Source organism: Corvus hawaiiensis, chromosome 5 (genome assembly GCF_020740725.1).
Source record: "Corvus hawaiiensis isolate bCorHaw1 chromosome 5, bCorHaw1.pri.cur, whole genome shotgun sequence".
Taxonomy (NCBI): domain Eukaryota; kingdom Metazoa; phylum Chordata; class Aves; order Passeriformes; family Corvidae; genus Corvus; species Corvus hawaiiensis.
The window spans coordinates 41,799,320-41,815,048 of record NC_063217.1 but is presented as its reverse complement, the minus strand read 5'-3'; the positions used below and the strand labels follow the sequence as shown (position 1 = coordinate 41,815,048).

General features: G+C 39.6%; 1 protein-coding gene across 1 annotated transcript in view; it reads left to right on the top strand.

The window, feature by feature from the left end:
• Positions 1 to 15,729, top strand: part of TSPAN5 (tetraspanin 5) — an 85,351-nt gene that overhangs the window by 61,358 nt on the left and 8,264 nt on the right. Inside the window, exons 3-5 of the mRNA XM_048304550.1 lie at positions 10,651 to 10,797; positions 12,614 to 12,784; positions 14,675 to 14,800. Of these exons, the coding sequence (XP_048160507.1) occupies positions 10,651 to 10,797; positions 12,614 to 12,784; positions 14,675 to 14,800 (444 nt within the window). The remainder of the gene's footprint in view (positions 1 to 10,650; positions 10,798 to 12,613; positions 12,785 to 14,674; positions 14,801 to 15,729) is intronic.

Genomic DNA, 15,729 nt, shown 5'->3' with positions numbered 1-15,729 from the left:
AAAAACAAAACCAAAAAACTGAAAGCCAAGATGAAGTCTGTAAACCAATGCAAACTGGAGGCAGATTAACTTGTTTTTTCTTGTGCAAATGAAACTGGCCACTAAAACACCCTCTGTTGCAAGACTCTAAAATCAGCTTTGAAATGGGAAGTAGGTGTGTGCGGGGTGAGTGGGCAGGGAAGGAGAAAGCATTTCTGAACCAGAGTCTGATTTTTAGTTTGCTTGCTGCAGAAGTTGGGAAGAAGATAAAATATCAAGGCATAATATACAAAACAAGTCCGTATGTCTTGGGTTACTGGATGAAGACTTTGGCTTGCTAAAAGACAACAGCTAAAATTAAAGCCAGAATTTCTTTTTCTTCTTTGTTTAAAAGATTGAAAATAATAAAACCTGGCTGTTAACAATGGTGCTGTGTTGTTCAGTTACATAATAGGTTTTTCTTCTTTTAATGGAAAACAGAGTAAGTTATAAATTGATCTTCACTAAGGCATAATAACTGGTGCTTGCAGCAGAACAAATAACATATTTGCAAGATCTGGAATTCTGCCTCCGAAAAATTCAGGGCAAATTTTGAGTTGTTAACTTATATTCTATTTGCTCTGTGTGTGTGCCTTGGATGTAGATCATTACAAACAGTAATGGGATATTAATTAACGCACACTGTATACACCTATATAGATGTATATGTATATTTACATACCATATGATATTGATGTTGGATAGCTCAAATAGGCTTAGAAAGAGGTACTGTGACTTTTTTTATTCAGCAAAGATGTAAAAACGTTTTATTTACTACTCTGAACATACTCTCAGAGCTTGTACCTATGTCTAAGCCCTTGAGGACTGGGTTGTTTGGGAGTGGCTTTACAGAAGAGATTTGAACATTTTTGTATCATTATGGTCGGTAACACAAATGATTCCTGTTTAGAGTGAATGAGCAGGTAAAGGGAAAACAACTGTAGTGTTTAAAGTCTAAAGTATGCCAGTCTTAACAGCTAGAAGGTGTTCTGGTGGAATCCTGGTTCATTAGGGTTTACATAATTTCTGTATGGGAAAGCATGTACCCTTTCCTAGGGCAAATGCATTCAATTTGTAATTGCTAATAGCCAGAAGCCAAAGCTTGGGTTTTTATGTGACGTGTGGGCATCTGTTATCAAGTCATCTTAAACCATTTTTAATCAGATTCTGTAAGTGGGAGAAAATGCCATGTTGTTTTAAGACAAGCAAATAAAACCATCATAGTTTAACATGCATTAACTCAGGCTCCATATGAAGTAGGTTTTTTAGAATTTTGTTTTTTAAATTAACAAGTAAAATAAAATACTGTTTATTGGTTTAAAACATGGGTTTTTCCTTGAAAAATGAGTGTTTCCCAGCTTCTTTAACTATTGTATTCTGCAGTGCTTAGTCTGGAGTGTTTCAGTTCATGGTTGTAACAATCAAAATGCTGTATAGGTATAGCTGAACAGCAGAGCTCTTGAGCACAGACAGATTTGAGTTTTGTAGAAGAACTATGGAAAAATTGACTAGTGTCAAACCAATTTGAGTCCTTTATTTCACTCAGCTCTTTAGAGGACAGGCAGTGGCCAAAAGCTGCAGGATCAAGTTCCAGGTACTCATAGGCCCAGTGTTATTTAGTGGGGGGTAGATCAGTTAGATCCCATACAGAGTTGTTCTTACTGCTGTTGAGGAGTTGAAGATGAAAGCCAGGTAGGTGAAGTCCAGGGCTTGAGAGATCTGTAAGACACCTGAAAAGCACTTCTGTAGCTAGGCTGCTACTTGCCTAAGGCTGGGATGGATATCCCTTAGGCATTATGGGCTGTTGTGATGGTACACTGTAAGACAACAAAGCATCTTGTCAGAGAAGGACCTGGGGGTCCTGGTGTACACAAAGTCAAACCATGAGCCAGCACTGTGTCCTTGTGACAAAGAAGGCTGATGTGTCCTGGGCTGTACTAGGAGTGCTGCCAACAAGTTGAGGGAGGGAATTCTGCCCCTCTGTTCAGCACTGGTGAGGCCACACCTAGGCCAGTTCTGGGTTTCCCAGTCTAAGAGGGATACTGATGTACTGGAGAATCCAGCAAAGGGCTGCATAGATGATTAAGGGACTGGAGCATCTGTCCTACAAGGAAAGGCTGAGAAAGCAAGGACTGTTCAGTCCAGAGAAGAGTAGGCTCAGGGGAATCGTAATGTATGGAAATACCTGCCGGAAGAGTGCAAAGAGAATGGAGCCAGGCTGTTTTCAGTGGTGCCCAGTGACAAAGACAACGGCCATAAAATGAAACACAGGTGGTGTTTCCCCTGATCATCAGGGGACACCTTTTTTTCATAATGTGAGGATGACCGAGCACCTGCACAGTTTGCCCAGAGATGATATGAATGAGGTCTCTGTCTTAGGAGATTTTTCCAATCAGGACATGGTTCTAGGCAGCCAGAGCTAGGTGGCTAGATGACCTCAGCCATTCTGTGAAGACTTGCTGCTGCTCCAATGAACTTGACATTATCAAACTTGAACTTGACACTGCTGTTGTATAATGTGTAAATTTGTAAGGGGTTTTTTTGCAGGAGTAGGTCTTCAGGACTCCTACTGTAAACTTCATTTGGTGGTGGGGAAGATTTTGATTAACTTCTGTTTTGAATTGTGTGGCTTTATATTCAGCTGTGTGGTTTTACAGCCTGGCCATCAACTTGTATATACTTTTGTTGCTTCACAGAACCTTTTTCAAGGTAAAAAGACTGTGTTCCAGGCCACATTAAAACTGCAGGATGTAAAGAAATAATCCACACTTCACAGGGAGTCTCACTGGCTGTGGGTTTAAACCAGTTTGGGACAGATTTGTGGACTTGATGCATAGTTTCTCTTTTTTTTTTTTTTTTTTTTGTTAAGTTGGCTTGAATTCTCCCCTTTAAACTTGTGAAGAAGAAAAGCACAATATCCAGTCTTGTGGCCTTCCTTATGGCCTTTGCAGGGAGGCAAAAGAGCTCATTTGTCAAGTAGGCAATAGAATTGGCTTGACAGCCAGTCAGCCAGCCCTGCACAAAAGCTGGGCAATTAGCATTCTGAGCCATGAACCTGAAAGAGAGCTGGGGGTGGGGTGGGGGCAATAAACTCTGGGATGAATAAAGCTGTCTATACATGGATGTACTGTATAGCTCACACTCTTGCAGTGTTTTCAGGCACGCCAGGCTTGGGCTTGTACCGTTAAATAGTTCATCCATGGCAGCTGATTTCCACCCTCCTCCCTGCAACAGTGACATCACCATTGTTAACATATAAAGAGCCTGTATGGAGCCTCAGCAACTTATAGCACTTTTGCTCAGCAGCAGGGGAAAACGTTTATATTTCACTGTTTTTCTTAACCACTTCAAGTCATGTCTTCTGTTGACTCTTTAAAAATAAACTTGTCCAAAATGCCTATTTCCCTCCTTGGTTGTATATATTAGATATTGCGGTCTTAAGGCTGTTCATGGTGTGATACCAGCTTGGGAAAATAAGCTTCCCGGCTATCTCCAGGAGATTTATATTCAAGAGTAGCGTGCCTAAGTGATGAACTGCTGCTACGTCTTCTGAGACCTTATAAGATTGTCCATGGAGAGGGACCTTTTAGAAGGAAAGCACTGTGGTTTTGGGGTAAACCCTTAAGTAGGAGGTAGCAAAAGTAAGAGACACTAAAGTAGGGTAGAAATCTTGCAATTTTGTTGATTTAGTTTGTGTATAAAGTTGACTGAAATGAAGAGAGAGAAGTGAAAGAAGCTGACAATGTGCATGAGTTTGGCTTCTCAGCTCTCCTTGTTAAATCAGCATAACAATAAGATGCTTCAGCTCAGAAGTCAAGTTGTCTGCAGTTTGGAGTACCAATATGGTACCTCTGGGTGCCAGCAGTGCACCCATTCTTAGTGAGCAGGAGCTCTGAATCTGGATCACAAGTTTTAAGATAAAACTTCTACTTGTATAAGGTGATTTAGGTCTGCTTTGGTGTTCTCGGACAAGCTAAACTCCCTACATGGAAGCAATCACAATTTGTCAGATCAAATCAGTCTCTCCTTGCCCTGAAGTGAAAACTAAAGTTGTTTTTGAGAAAAAATTATCACTTCTCTAATTGTCCCAGTGAGTGGCAGACATCAGGAAGGAGTGATGCACTAGTGACTCCATAATTGTTGTGCATAACGTGTCTATCACACAGTTCTTCTAAAAATTATTGCCAACAAGGAAACTGTGTACATATCCTATGTTCCTTACAGGCTGAAGGATACCCAAAGCCTCTATCTCGTCTCTAAGATAGGGCTGTGTGTGGGTTTTATAGGACTGGAGAAGAGAGGAGGGGATACACTATTACACTTAGTTTAAATTTCAATACATAAAGATACATAATCTAAACAGGCAGGGGCTTAAATGATTTACTAGTGTTCCAGTACTTTATAATCATTAATCCTGAAAAGTCTAAAAATCTTGTATATATTTATGCCAGTTATTCACTATTGAACTCTGCTTTGTCAGGACAAGAATGCTAGGCTAGTTCTTCTCCTCTGTTAGACTCTTGAAAAATACAGTTCTGCTATTATTACTGTTTGCTGTTGGAAATGCAAAACCAGCAAAAATCAAAGGAATAAGATTTGTCAACATCCCCCACCTAGTTTCTTGCTTGCAGAGGCAAAATTCTGGAGTAGAATTAATGTGGCATATTTCAATAAAGTATTGTTCTGTTCATTCAGATGCCCAGCATGGAGAAACGGCATGGAATTTATGACTAACAAAGCAGAGAGATATTCTTCTGTTTTAAAATCATGCATTTGAAAATACTTTTATTTACCATCACCCCCCAAATGTTCCTGTTTGCCAGTGATACTAAGTCCTACAGACAAGCCTGGGAAAACGCTGAACCTCTGTTTGCAAAAATAAATGTTTCAGAACATTCTGTATTGATGTATCTTGTTCTGATATTCTGGGTTTTTTGTGTGTATGGTGTAGGGTTTCTTTTCTTGCTTGTTTTTGTGGTGGTTCGGTTTTGTTTCTTTTCCTCCCAGTAATGGGATATCACAGCAGAGTAGTTTTTTTTCCCCATCTTGGAGGAAACGGAAAATAAAAAATAGCTGATTTCTCCCATCCTCCTGTACTGTTGAGTGCTCTTCTTTTACGTGCATCCTGTGGGCCAAATTCCATATAGACTCATTGTATTTCCTCTTTGATCCTTAGGCTGATGATTCTCCAAAGTTGTCTCTGACTCATGATGCCTTGAATTTTCATTACTGGGTCAGCTTTTCAAAATTACTGCTGCCTGGAGTGTTTTCAGTTGGAGCCATTCTCTCCTGTCCTGCAGTTTGCTACTGTGCGTGTTAAAGCGGCAGCTGTTCAGCAACAGATGATCCAGGAATGTCACTGGTTTGTTAGTGCACTTGTGACTCCCTTCTCTTTGGCCCCATTAGGAACCCAGGAATGCATCAGATTGTGTAGGTGTGACAACACTGGGTCATTGCTCCAGCCAAGATGTGTGTCTGGCTTTGGTCTCAGCCTGTGAGGGCTGTGTCTGCTAAATGCAGGCAGTGGGAACCAGCAGGAGAAGAAGTGGTGCTGAAGATCCAGCTTGCACACTCTGCAGGTGTTGCAAGGTTTGAGTTCTTTTTGACCTAGCTCTAGTGTGATCTTGGGGACTGAATGCCTGCCAGCGGTTGGAGCGTGAGTTATGTTCCAGGGGCACATCTTCATTTGTAAGTAATCCTGTCTGTGTGCTCTGAGACTGTTCCCTGGTGTGAACTGAAGCACAGCTTGTGTGTGATCACTTCAAAAAGACTGCTGGATCTGACCTGAAATATTAATGTAGATGTGCACCAAAGGCAGGAGCTGGAGTCAGGGGTCTGTCTCTGGAAAGTACTGCAAGTTGTTCTGATGATCTTAAAGAGTAAAGGACGGAGAAGGGTTTAGGTGTGGACTCTTACTGCTTTTGTATGTGACCATTGCTTCCTTATTCTTTATTGATGGGATAAAGGCAAACTATTGTGCAGCTATAGTATCAGTAGGGGCGTTCATGAGCTCCTGTGTTCAAGATCAGCATCTTCCCTTTGCCTTGTTCTCCCCTGAGCTACACATGAGATCCTACTTGTAGCATGGTGGGCTCTGGCCATGGGGAAAACATGACATGGCAACAGAGGGGACTTGTCAGGCATCTGTCAGGCTGTTTTTCTATCTGTGCTCACATACCATGAGGAGAGGACTCCAGTTCTGCAGGAGTTTTTGTTGGGCCTGGCTTGGTTGTCTCACATTTCTTGTTGGGGTAGAAGGCACCCTTGTGTTGAGGAAAAGAGCAAGTCCTACTATTTCATTTGATTTCTCCTGAATTTGGGGTGGAGTAGAAATACAGGGTCAGTATTTCCTGTTCCATATGTCATTGTATCCTACTGGTTGAAGTACATTTCACAAACGAAGGAACTTTTTTCACAACTTCACTCTTACTTATTTTAATTCACTTATGGATTACACTTTTGTTGTTTTATTACACCAAATAAATTTTGACTTGTGTTGGATTAAAATATTAAATAGCAACTCATGGACTTTAATGTACAACAGGCTATGAAGGGTGGAGGAACAGAGCAAACAGATGAGCTGGAGATAAGCCAAGGAGCATGTCCTGCTGGCTCTCCTCGTGGGACTACAGAAGAGCACTGGGTTGACACCATAGTGAGAAGTAAATTACTCAAGTATGTAGCTTTGTACAAACAAAGCATTTCCTGCCAAGTACAGGTTACACACATGCCTAAACTACCACGAAAGTGATGTGCATGTACCTCAAAAATAACCGTACTTCAAAACAAGAATGTGTTTAGAGGAAAAAGTTGTTCCTCCTTTTAGATATTGAAATATCAGAGTACTTTCAACTATTTGACAGTCATGGTTGTAGTGGGCAACTGTAGTAGTGTTGTTGAAGAAAAATACCTTGCATTTGTAGAAAGCCTGACTTTAAAGTATTTACAGGTGGTTTGTTTAGGTCTTGCATTGATGCAAGAGAGAAGTCGACAGTCACAATATATTGCATGACTGACTGCTCAGCCAGAGGATTCTGAGTGTGTCATGGAGGATGCTGTGTTAGAATATGAGATTGCTGATCCTTTGCTCAAGCACCTCTGGAAGTGTTTTGTATTGGTTTTGGCTAAAGATGAGTTGAAGACAGAATTGGTCACTACCAGATGTCTGTACATTTCTGTCAAACTTTTTCCAGGAGTAGCTGTTGCAGCCAAAAAATACTTGATACTGTGGTAGTTGGTGTAGTAGGCTTTGTAGAAACTTCTAGTGGATCAGAAGAGTATGTGCCTAGAGGACTGTACATTTAGATCTTAACAATATAAAGTGAGATATTATTCCCCAGTCGTTGCCCTGCTGCTTGAAGCAAAATATGCTTTTCTTAAGGGTATTGCACTGCTGTATCTTCAGAGAGCTTATTTGTAAGTGTCCAGAGTACAAGACTGGAAAATTGTATTCTAAGCAGTAAGCAGGAATCTTCTATCACACTACCTCTGTGTATCTCCACCTGTAATCACAGAGAATTGTCTGTGTTTCTCATTCCCACTGCTAGCTATTGTTTTATTGATGAAGCCTCTCTGAAGATTGTGTATCCTGAGATGTCTCTCCAGAATACTGATAACTTGGGGTTTGTATGCAGAGAGCATACGGAGTACAGATGAGAATTGAGTAGCATGTGCTTTGCATTGTCAGGATGTGTTATTTGGGATTTATCCAAGCTAGGCTTATGATTGCCATATGCAGACTAGCAACAGATGCACATAAAGGTGCTTTCCAAGGACAGCAAACAATGGCAGATAAAGCCTGTGTTGTTCTATTCAGTATGTGTTGGACCACAGCTACCCTGAGGAGTGACCAGCCAAAATGTGGCATTACAGGGTGCTAAGAGCCTGGCAGTTCTAGAAAATCAAGTAAAGGGAGAAAGGACAGGAGTGGGAAAACAGTATGAAACTGTCTCAATAAATTTTATTGCCATTGAATTTAAAGTGAGTGTGACAAAATGCAAAGTGGTGTGTTTCTTACTACCACTTTTATATTGTGACTGTCTTCTCTAACACTATTGTCCATGAAATTTTACTTGGATTTATTTTAATTTGAATTTTCCTACTTTCATATGGAAAGAAGTTGATTTAGCATAGTAGTTTGCTTTGAGTTTTTTGTTGAATTATTTCTGTTGCTTTGTTTTTAAAGAAAAGCAAAGTGTCTTATGAAGAGAGACTTAACTCTTCAGCTTTTTTGGATTTTTTTTTTAATGTAAATACAAGTAATACAAAGGAAACATCTTTTTCCCAGTGACTGTTTTTTCACTCTACTACACCACAGTCCATTAATTCCAAAATCAGCTAATGTTAAAAGAAAAGAGTAGTAGTCGTTGCTTTAGGGCAGAATTTATTCTCATCTTATGGTAACTATTTAAGCACAGGGGAAAGGACTTCAAAACTTTGTGAAGAAATCATTTTAGTAGTTGTTTTTCCCCTTGAGGCAGAGCTCATGCTTCTTGACTTGTGTAGGGCCAAGGCCTTGATTTTTTTCAAAGGTTTGTGTGTCGTTGGATTATCTTGTTTATATTGCTTATTATTCTTAGCCAGAAAGTTGGCTTGGATTTCTTTTCTATCACAAATGTAATGAAACAAAAGTAGTGAAAAAACTTTTGCACAAGTTGATGTAAGTGTTAATGACAGGTAAGTGTTCATTTCATCTTGGTGTGTAGCATGTCTCACATAGATGGTACCAGAAAAAGGGACGGGCCCTCTGCTTTGCTTTGGTAGCATTGCTGGCTTGAGTTGTGTTATATAGTTCCTTACATCTCTTTTTGCTTTTTTAATGAATGACAGTAAGGCTAGTACTGTATGTGATGTAGGAGGAAAGTGATGAATGTGATATTTTTTTTTTAATTAAAAAAGAATTTTTTTTTCATCCCCCTCAGGCTGTAGTAGGAGGGAGAAGAATATGCTCTGAGAATGTCATTCATCCTGTTGGATTATTGTTCATACTTTAGGATTAGGTTGTAGTAAGATTTTTCTTTGGGTTTCAGCCTTTTCTAAGGCTTCTTGATATATGCATTGGTGAAATTCACATGTGTATTTTGTCTACTCTGTCCTTGTCTGCAGGATTAAAAAGCTTTGAGTGCTGTCTTTACTACTTGCTCAAGTTTTGCTTGGGAAACTATGAAAGTGGTTGCAGAATACACGAAGTAATGTGTTAGAGATATTGGTTACGTGACAATTGATATGTTTTGAGTGGTTCAAAATGAGTATGTGTGTGTATATATATATAATAATCACAGGTCTAAAGCCACAGTTGTGAACGATCATCATTAACAGTGTTACTTTAAGCTTCTGGAAATGAGGTTATGATAAGTTCCCTCTAAATTGTTGCTGTTTTGGGACTATTTCAAAGAAACAAAGGGGATATGAACAGGAATAAGAAAAAGGACGAACCTTAGAGTTTTGCAGATGAGGAGCTGTAGATGTAGAGATCTCTATTGCTGCTTCTCAAGCCACAGCATCATTCGGGCGTTAGAGGAAGCAGTAGTCCAAAGTACTCAGCCTGGGTTCAGGCTTCTTTGAGGAAACACAGCAGTGTACTTTGCATTGACCTACAGCACTGGGGAGGGGAATGAAGAAATAGCGACACTTCAGCATTTTTTTTCTGCCAGAAAGCCTTAGGAAACTGTAATTGTTCCTGTGCAAACTCACTGGAATAGAGGAAACTTTCTACTTGCTGCTTGATACAACCCATCTGTTCAACATCAGCCAAACTCTGCCTAAAATGTGTTCAAAAAATTAAAATAGTTCCTCAGGATTACTGGTGTCCCAACCCAAGCTTTGCTTCTAAGGCAAAAGTGGCATTACAAGCAGACTGTGCTGTCATATCTGAAACACAGCATATGTGATTTAACGTATGATAGGTGTACCCTAAGTCAGTGTAAACCGTGTCCCAAGACAAGTTCTTGAATTGTCTTTCGTCCTACTAAGAGACTTCATTATTTTCAAATTTTTCCTGCTAACTAGTTATTCAGTAGCCATACTTTATTTCTAGAATGAGGGTTTGGCGCTGTAGATGCCTGAAGTTGAATTGGCCAGATATGTAGTTTGTTGAAATTTGTTGAAAAAAAAATTTTTTTGCAAGATGCTGCAACCTAGGAGCTCACGTCTAATATCTGACGATTGCTGTAAATAATGAGCCTAAATGCTAAATTCAATATGGTTTTATTGCTTTTAACTGTTTTTTTCTATCATAATATGTAACTGTGTGTTTACATAAATGATGTATATGATTCGTAAAATGTATCTCAGCATGGGTAATAAGATGGAGTTTTGTTCAAATATCTATTCTGAGTTTCTGACAGACTACTTCTTATAGCTACACAAGCAGAAAATGCCCTGTGGGTTTCTCACAGAGGATTCTTCAAGAACGTTTTGTTACTTATTCACATGTTGATTCAGAAATATTGCACGTAATGGCACTTTTTATCTCTTTTGGGATACAAAGATTTTCTTAATTGTGTTTTCTTGCTGTGCTGCGGAACATTTATTTTGCTGTAGTCTTCTTTTTTAAGAAGAAAAATGCAGGCAGAATTTGTGCAATGGAAAGCTGAACATACTTTTTATCCCTTGGCATTGTCTCTTTCTCAGGGAGTGCTGTCCAATATCTCCTCCATCACTGACCTGGGAGGCTTTGATCCTGTTTGGCTCTTCCTAGTGGTAGGAGGAGTAATGTTCATTTTGGGATTTGCAGGATGCATTGGAGCTTTACGAGAAAACACTTTTCTTCTCAAATTTGTAAGTAGCCTTTGCAACTGTGACATTTCTCATTTACACAGCATGCCATGTTCTCTGTTCTGTTTTACTGTGTTAAGCTTTTAAAATGTATTTTGGAGAGGAAGGTGTTATCCAGTGTCAGAGTACCATGAAAGCACTTAGCTTTTAACACTTTACAGCTCTTCAGTCTCTGGTGCTTCCTGGTTGTGTTTTGTTGAAGTTCAGAACTATTGGTGATAAGAATCATATCATGGAAGCACTGCTTTTGATATATGGATGTAGCCTAACATTTTGCTTCCCTGCCACAAGAGAGAAATTTCTTGTGAGAATCTGTGTGTTGAACTTGGAGTCCATAACAAGCTGCTTATGAAATATGAGGGATGTAGATACAGCAGTGAATGTGACCCGTGTGGCTTCGGCTGTGCAAGGGCCCTTCATGGTACAGAGGAGGTAGATTATGAGGGGTTGCTGGCTGATATCCCCAGTCTGTGCCATTCAGCTAATTGGAAAAGGCTTCATTGCTTTCAATGCTGGGGCCTGAGAAGAAGAAGAGGAGGAGAATGTGTCCGGGATGCATAAAGAAAATGGGAGTTTTCTTGAACTCTGGGCTGGATTGTTGGTTAGGGAAGGAGCTGCTGACATACAAAGGTACCTCAGTACGCTGAACTTCTTTAGCTAAGTAGCCGGGTTCTATATTTTGAAAGACCTCCTCCTGTGAAGATGAGGGTAACAGTGTCATGTTCCCTTTTAGGTAAATTGAAGATTTGTAATAAAAAAGATTCTTTCATCCACCACTCCCATTTCCAGAGGTGGGCACAGCCTGGGTGGTAGTTGTGTCTTCATAACCATTAACTGTTAATATATACATGGAAAAGCTTCCAGTGAAATAACTGCCTCCAAGTGACACATTTGGCTCCCACAGACATGTTGTATAAGGGGAGGAGGCAATTGAGAGTCACAGTTCTTGTGGCATTTATAAAGCAGCTTGTAACACTTTTTTTTTCTTCTTCCTTGCTTCTCTTAGCTTGCCTAAAATGAACCCATCTGCTCTACCAGAAATAGCTTCCCATACAGCAGCTGCAGCAGAAATTAAAAATGCATCTGAACACACACAGAGAGCATATTAAAATAAAACTCAAAAGGCACAGTTGCAAAGGGGATGGACTTCCAGTATACCAGGACCCCTGTGTGGTTTAAAACAGTGTAGACTCAGTGGAAATGCTTAGAGAAAGTGGCAGATCGTTAGTAATGCCTTTGGCCTCCATTGCATTTGCATTAATCATAGCAGCCTCATTTAGTTTTAATGTGGATGTGAGTCATTTCATAGACATTCTGCTCCGACTTAGTCATTAATTAATTTCTGCTGTTACCAATTTCTGCTTTGTCTGCTTAGACGAAGCTTTGCCAGTGAGAGGATCAAAAAGCAAAAGTCACGTAGAAAGCATTTTACTGGCACTGCTGGTTGTTTATGCCCTCTGAAATGTAGTGCCTATGTAGAAATTTAAGATGGGTTTTCAAGGGCCCTACATGTGGTGGTGACTGGCTGTCTCTTGAAATTTACAGTGAATTCTCTCTGATCGCTTTGAAAATCTTGGTGAAACGTCCAAGGTTTGGACATTTGTTAGCATTTTTATTATTTGTTAGAATAGAATTAAGATTTCTGTACTACAGCTCCAATGAAAATGGTGTGTTTTTCATTTAAAATTTCCTGTGTGCCAAAATGGCTTGAACTTGCACTGAAACAGATAAAGCATTATCACTGGATATAATTGTGAGCTTTGAAAAAGTTTTTGATCAGAAAGTAAAATAATTTTAGCCTTTTTTATTTTCTTTGTAGTTCTCTGTATTTCTTGGAATTATTTTCTTCTTGGAGCTCACTGCTGGTGTTCTAGCATTTGTTTTCAAAGACTGGATAAAGGACCAGCTGTATTTCTTTATAAACAACAACATCAGAGCATACCGAGATGACATTGATTTACAAAACCTCATAGACTTCACACAGGAATATGTAAGTTGGACTATGTTTATTTTTTTGGTAAAGCTTACTTTTAAGAAATACCTGCTCTTATTTTTTACTTTCAATCTGTTTTGTTTCTTCAAGAGCAACAGAAATATTCTAGCATATAATACTTTTGAATATATGTATATTTGTCTTTACAGAACTTCTGCAAACATACAGCACCTGTGAAAAGTGGCTTTATTGATGCATGAATGAGTAAAACAAGATGGACAGTTGGGGTGGCTTTTCTTGAAGACTTAGAGATAGTGTGTCAAATGCACAAAGTTAAAGTATTTTGTTGTAGAAGCTATCACATCTGTTTAAGAAGTTATTCCTTTTCTAAGCTTGATTTGGTCCTAAGATGAATGTTGTTGCGGTTTTAGCAACATTTGCTGTGCTACACCGCACTGCAGAGTGGCAGAGGTATTTAGTTGGTCCAAATGAAACTACAATGTTATTTCTTCTGAATTTGACTTAATGGAATTAGCCTAATGAAGTGGGACACTTGTAGAGTTCTTGTAGGACATCTCTTAAGTGATGCCACGTCTGTGCTTGGGAGGGAAGGGTGAAACCAGTGGTGCACCTGTTTGTGCAGGTTAAGCTCTGTAATTTATCAGTGTGTGTAAAGAAGTCTTGCATTGACTTCAGCACACAAGGTGTGCCAATACCTTCCCTCTTCAGTACTCAGTTCTGGCCTGTTTTGATGAAGTCCTCTTTGAATTTGGCACTCTGTGGCTAACATAGTTAAGTGTTGGTTGAATTCATGTTTCCTGATTTTTGAACGTTCTGCAATTAAAAGTTTCAATGCTTGATTTGCTTCTCCATGCCTGGGGGGAAGAATGGTAAGTAACAGGATTTGGATCCTTGCACTGTTTTGAATCTTTTGCGAGAAGGTCAGAGGTCACCACAGTCTGAAAGCAGTGGTCCACTTGTGTGCAGCCAAAGGCTACAGTCCAATTTTGCAGTCACTACCTAAAGCTTCCTCTCCTAACTGGATTAGCACTCAGCAGATAAGCCAGGGCCAGCGCAAGTTGTGAGAGCGAGTTACTTCTTCACCCAGTAGAGATAGTGCATGTAGACTACATGTTCAGGTATTGGAAAGAGAACTGTGCTACATCTAGAAAAAGAGAATTGCTATTCCACCACTTTAAAAAATGTGGTTTGTTTGTGAGGTTTTAAATTTTACTTTTTTTTTAAAGTTGACACAGATGAGTTCATTGGTGTAGCTCCTTAAATGCTGTAAACCATCAGTGCTTCACTGATCTCCAGTCCATTCTGTGTATGTTCAGCAAAGCACACCAATTCCTTGTGTGTTCAACATGTTTTGCCAGAGACTAAGCCTGCCTTTTGGCATATTTACTCTTTGAAGAATTCAGTAGTAGAGGTGTTAATTGTGCAGTGTGTGATGCTCAGGGAACAATGTGTTCACACTGTCCGATGTACACCCAGGAAAAGTTCCCCCAAACTGGCAAAAGGAGTAGCTGTACCAGTGTAGCCCTTGGAGCTTGTTTTTTTTGAAAATCCAGGGCCCATTAGACTGGACAGAATATTGTACTCTTGGCTCTAACTGTCCCTCAGGCCTGAGTTTGTGGGCCTGTGCAACTTTGTGGTATTGTGTAGGCTTATCAGCTCACCCACGGGTTTCTCTCCAGAGAGCAGCATAGCAGGGTGTGAACATAACTTGAATCACATGATAACTTTGGAGCAACTTACAGGTCTGGAATGGTATTTTAAAAAATGACAACCCCAACCAAGCAAAAAAAAGCCAGCTTCAATGAAAGCAGTGGGAGTCTCAGATTTTGCTTTGAAAGCTAGAGGGAAACTGGCAGCAATGATGCATGTTACTAATGCTAAGATTTTTGTTCTGAAATTTAAGAAGCTCTTCCTTTTTTGTTTTAGTGGCAGTGCTGTGGGGCTTTTGGAGCCGATGACTGGAACCTTAATATTTACTTCAATTGTACAGATTCCAACGCGAGTCGAGAGCGCTGTGGTGTGCCATTCTCTTGCTGTACTAAAGACCCTGCTGTAAGTGACAGTCAAGAGGGTAGGATGGGTGTGCTGTTCCAATTGTAAATAACTCTTCAAGATTTTTCTTCTTCTTTTTTTTTTTTTTCTTTTTTTCTGGAGATTGTGCATAATAATTGACTTCTCACCAACCTGTATTCTTTTTGTTTTTGCAGCTCAGCTTTACCACTAGCTTTACTTCAGTCATCAAAAATCATAAGCTAACTTAAGTCTTTATTTTGTGGCTTTTATTAAAAAGAGAGAACCATGGGCTTGGCTGAACATACGTATTAATTTTAGCAAGTATAAAAAGGAGAAGCTCTTAATGAGTTGAAGGATGTAAGCTTTCAACTGAAATTCATTAGAACAGGAATGCTTAAGATCAGGCACTTTAAAGGAGGTATAATTCATTATTTAATGCAGTGTCCTGAGGCTGCAGCCAGTTTGACCCAGTTTGTGCCAGGTACGGTAATGAATGACAGTCTGTGCCCTGAGGAACTGGCATGTTTGCATTAGAATCTTGAGTTGGGTATGGATATCTTTACATACTCTTTTTTTACCTTTAAAATTACTGCCTGTCGTAGAGTCACTTGAAATCAGACATGAAAGGTCAGAAATTGTAGCGGGAGCAGCTTTTTAGTAAATTTTCACGTCTTTTTAAATATTTATAGTTCTGGATCACTAAGTGGAAAATGTTGGAGCCATGCATTGCTAATGTGGACATGGTTAAGAAGAGCAAGGTAAAGTGTAGGGAATCAGTTCACTAATAGCGAAAAGCTTGGAACAGGAATGGGTGTGTACATGGAAACTGTTATGTGCCTAGCACTGTATACATTTGACTTTATATAGCTTGAAAGAAGCTGGCTTTGAGTGCTTTTATTATCTATCAATTCAGCTGTGGCTTTTTCTCCACCTGGAATGACTTACAATTCCTTGAATGTATTAGTCTA